This window comes from Chlorocebus sabaeus, chromosome 2, assembly GCF_047675955.1.
Source record: "Chlorocebus sabaeus isolate Y175 chromosome 2, mChlSab1.0.hap1, whole genome shotgun sequence".
Classification (NCBI taxonomy): Eukaryota; Metazoa; Chordata; class Mammalia; order Primates; family Cercopithecidae; genus Chlorocebus; species Chlorocebus sabaeus.
This window is the reverse complement of record NC_132905.1, coordinates 69561310-69565551: the sequence shown is the minus strand read 5'-3', so window position 1 is coordinate 69565551 and position 4242 is coordinate 69561310. Positions and strand designations below refer to the sequence as shown.

General features: G+C 38.4%; 1 protein-coding gene across 24 annotated transcripts in view; it reads right to left on the bottom strand.

Moving 5' to 3' along the window:
- Positions 1 to 4242, bottom strand: part of SYNJ1 (synaptojanin 1) — a 101754-nt gene that overhangs the window by 6907 nt on the left and 90605 nt on the right. For all 24 annotated transcript variants that reach the window (XM_007964788.3, XM_007964898.3, XM_007964918.3 and 21 more), the window contains 2 exons: positions 3988 to 4096; positions 3226 to 3443 (listed from right to left, as the gene is read on the bottom strand). In XM_007964788.3, the coding sequence (XP_007962979.3) occupies positions 3226 to 3443; positions 3988 to 4096 (327 nt within the window). The remainder of the gene's footprint in view (positions 1 to 3225; positions 3444 to 3987; positions 4097 to 4242) is intronic.

The following is a 4242-nucleotide window of genomic DNA, read 5'->3' as shown; positions in this document are numbered from 1 at the left end:
TGTAATGGTACAAAATGATACCATTTTTGGTACATACTATTTTGCAAAAAGACCATCCCACTGAAAATTAGTATTCATTTTAACAAAATGGTCAGCATCTAGCTTGTTTTATCTTACTCAGATTTTCTGAAAAATGATACCCTTAATATCATTAATTTAATTCATAACATATTAGTTGGAACATACAAGAAACTTGTACCTTACAAGAAATTTGGAATTTACCTTTGTTTAAAAATGAAATCATAATCCCTCTATAATATACCATTATTTGAAAAAAATCTAGTATCCTCAAAAAACAGTTTTGAGGTAAATCTTCTCCAATATCTAAACGTACTACTAAACAGCAAAACTAATTTTGACAATTCAGAGACATCATCCTGAAATATATTAAGTACTTCAGAATTCCCTGCTTAGTAAACATGAGACTCTTGTTTAACACTCAAGAGTTTTGTGTATCAGCTCTGGCAGTGGATAGGAGATCAGGAATAGGTTTATACTGAGAGGTACAATGTTGCTGTATCCTCCATTAAATGGGTCTAGATTGCTGCGATTTTTCTACTAGGTCTCATAGTAACAGTACAGCAGTGAGTTCAGTTCCTTTACTTCCAGTTGCATTTCCTTATTTCTGGCTTAGCTGATAAAGATGACTAAGATGCTGGAAGTCAGATAGATAAGTAAGGATTTTTTATACTTTGTAAAGGATGTATGACATGTTATATAATCACTCAAATTAAACGAATCTCTTCTATACAAAACTAAAAAGTCAAAGAATAAATAATAAAAAGTAAAACTGGGTCATGTATGTTATGTTTTAAATACCTTGTAGATTTGGAACAGGATAAGACTTGTAAAAATTACAAATGTTCAATTCTAAAACTATTCCATCTCATTACAAAATATCGAATTTGTCATATTTAAAAATCTCACCATCAGGTTTGAAAATCTTGTATATTTTTCAACTTACAGCTACTTCCAATAATTTTTAAAATTTTTTATTATTTTTAAAATAGGCATTATTTTATGGTTCAAAATTCAAAAGGTACAAAAAGATAAAAAGACTCCTCCTCACCTTCCTCCTGGTCCCCCAGCATTGGGCATTCCCTGGAGGAAACTGTAACACTTTGTGATCCTCACAATGACACTTTGCGATCCTCACAATGACACTTTGCATGTAAACAAGACCCCACCCTCCAAGAAAAGTGTGTCTGTGTATCTAATATTAAGGAGTTTGATATCAGTGACAGAGGCAAAAAGATATTTTTGATGAACTGACAACCACAAGATTCAAGAACACAATCTAAGGGCGCACACACAAAGCATGTGCGTCGGCCACGAAATTGCTATATTCACTTCAATGAAAAACATAAATCAAAACAATGGAAAGTTTTCTGTGAAAATGATACGTGTCTTAAGATGATTTTATAATGATAACTACAATCTCAGCTGACAGTCTGCACTTCCGGAAGTTTTTCAGAGTACTTTATCTACTTTCTTATTGGTCTAAGGACACTTAAACCATCAGAGTTTTAGTAATTATGGCACACATCTACAATGAGACGGATGCCCTAAAGCAGTCCTAGAAAGCTCAGAGTGGCTAGCTGAAAAAGTTTTTTGCCCTTCAATTACATTTTAAAAACAACAGTATACATTACAAGAAAATAAGGAAAAAAATCACTATTGACTAAAAATGGATTAGCAGAAAAAAAAACCATTCTTTGAAGTTCTGCCATTATTATGCATTTTCAGCATCCTCAATTTTTTTTTTCTTTTTATTTTATTTTATTTTATTTTTTTGAGATGGGGTCTTGCTCTGTTGCCCAGGCTGGAGTGCAGTGGTGCAATCTCAGCTCACTGCAACCTCCACCTCCTGGGTTCAAGCAATTCTCCTGTCTCAGCCTCCCAAGCAGCTGGGACTACAGGCGCCACCACCACGCCTGGGTAATTTTTGTATTTTTAGTAGAGACAGGGTTTCACCATATTGGTCAGGCTGGTCTTGAATTCCTGACCTCAGGCGATCCACCCACTGTGGCCTCCCAAAGTGCTGGGATTACAGGCATGGGCCACTGCTCCCAGACTTCATCCTCAATTTTCTAAACGAAAAAAATGTAGCATGCTTTGTGTTATTAACCAGCTTAGAAGAACATTTATTTTTCTATATTATATATCCTTCAACTTTCACAAATGTTACTTAATAAACGCTAACTGCTAACATTATTCATATTGTTTTGAGTCATATTTACTTTAACATCTGTTTTCACCCTGTAGACACTTAAGAAACTGTTCACTTCTGCCAACTAGCTGGAAATACCCATATATTTGTAAAAATAAATGTTAACTATTACTTATAAATGTGCTTAAGGGACATGGCTAATACATATTATTTCTGTATTTCAGATCTTTCCAAAGTGTAAAAGAAGACTTTTTATTTATTTATTATTATTTTTGGAGGTACAGGGTCCCACTGTGTCACCAGGCTGGAATGCAGTAGAGCGATCATGGCTCACTGCAGCCTCGACCTCCTGGGCTCAAGTAATCCTCCCACCTCAGCCTCCCAAGTAGCCGGGACCACAGATGCATGGCACAATACCTGGATGATTCTTTAATTTGTAGAGACAAGGTTTCACTGTGTTGCCGAGGCTGGTCTTCAACTCCCAGGCTCAAGGGATCTGCCCACCTCAGCCTTCCAAAGTGTTAGGGTTCACTCATCTCACAGTTTTTTCAGAAGAGTGTAATGAGATACTTTAAGGAAAGATCACTTTGAAAATTCACAGTAGGCTGGGCACAGTGGCTCACACCTGTAATCCCAGCACTTTGGGAGGCCAAGTGAGCAGATTGCCTGAAGTCAGGAGTTCAAGACCAGCCTGGCCAACAAGGTGAAACCCTGTCTCTACTAAAAATACAAAAATTAGCCGGGCATGGTGGCAGGCACCTGTAGTCCCAGCTACCCAGGAGGCTGAGGCAGGAGAATCACTTGAACCCGGGAGGCAGAGGTTGCAATGAGCCGAGATCACACCACTTCACTCCAGCCCAGGCAACAGAACGAGACTTTGTCTTAAAAAGGAAACAACAACAACAACAAACAAACTTATATATATATGTATAACAAAATATAAAAAGAAAATTAAAACTCGTCTTTTACTTCTTAGACAATAATTAAAATATGTATGTTCAAAGACTAAACCATATGCATCAAAGATAATATTTTGTGTAACAAATGAGATTTACTTGCGGTTGTGAGGAAGCTTCTGAAGGCAAGCTATGGGATGACCTGCTTCGAGGTGGTGGTTGTGGTGGGGTTTCCAAATTTGGCTGGGGGCCAGACTGAGGCATAGGTGCTGCCATAGGGACAAGAGGGTCCTGCAACCTTTGAGCTGGCGGGGCCAAAGAAGACTGTGGAGGAAAAGCAGCCTGAGGCTTCAGTGGTTCAGGAAGGAAAGTTGAACCTGAAAAACCAGTGGTTGTCAGACGTTAGGTGTATTCTAGAAAACCACATTTTTTTCCTTCTTTGGTGAAATGTTAGGAGAATATTCTAGTTATTTCTTCCCCCAATAAGTAGCCTCATTTCTTGTGGTATAATGAAGGAAAGATATATCTATTTGAATACATTGTAGAAGGTGGGAGATGACAGAAGGAAAAAGAGAAAAATACACAACAAAACCACTATAGTATTTCTAATCTAGTATCTACCTTTCTTTTCTCTCAATTTTTAAAGATTTTTGGTTTTTGAGACAGGGTCTTGTTCTTTTGCCCAGGCTGGAGTGCAGTGGTGTGATCACGGCTTACCACAAGCTCAACCTCCCGGGTTCAAGTGATCCTCCCACCTTAGCCACCCGAGTAGCTGGCACCACAGGCATGTGCCATCACACCTGGCTAATTTTAAGAGTTTTTTATTTTTTTACAGATGGGGTCTCACTATGTTGCCCAGGCAGGTCTCAAATTCCTGGGCTCAAGCGATCCTCCTGCCTCAGCCTCCCAAAGAGTACCTACCTTTCGATGTTTCTGATGTTTTGCTTTGGCTTTCAGGAGTCAGTCTTCCAGCAGATGCCCGCGCATGGCTCTGTGGGGCACTGATAACTCCAGCACGAGGAGGAATCATCTACAGATGGGAAACATAACACTTGAGACATTTACTTACCTTCTACAGGTAAAATTCTGTGAAAACATTTGCTTTTGCATCTCATTTACTTTCTTCTATGGTATTAGTCCCTATCTTGTCATTTTAAGGGTTCTCTACCTGAATCC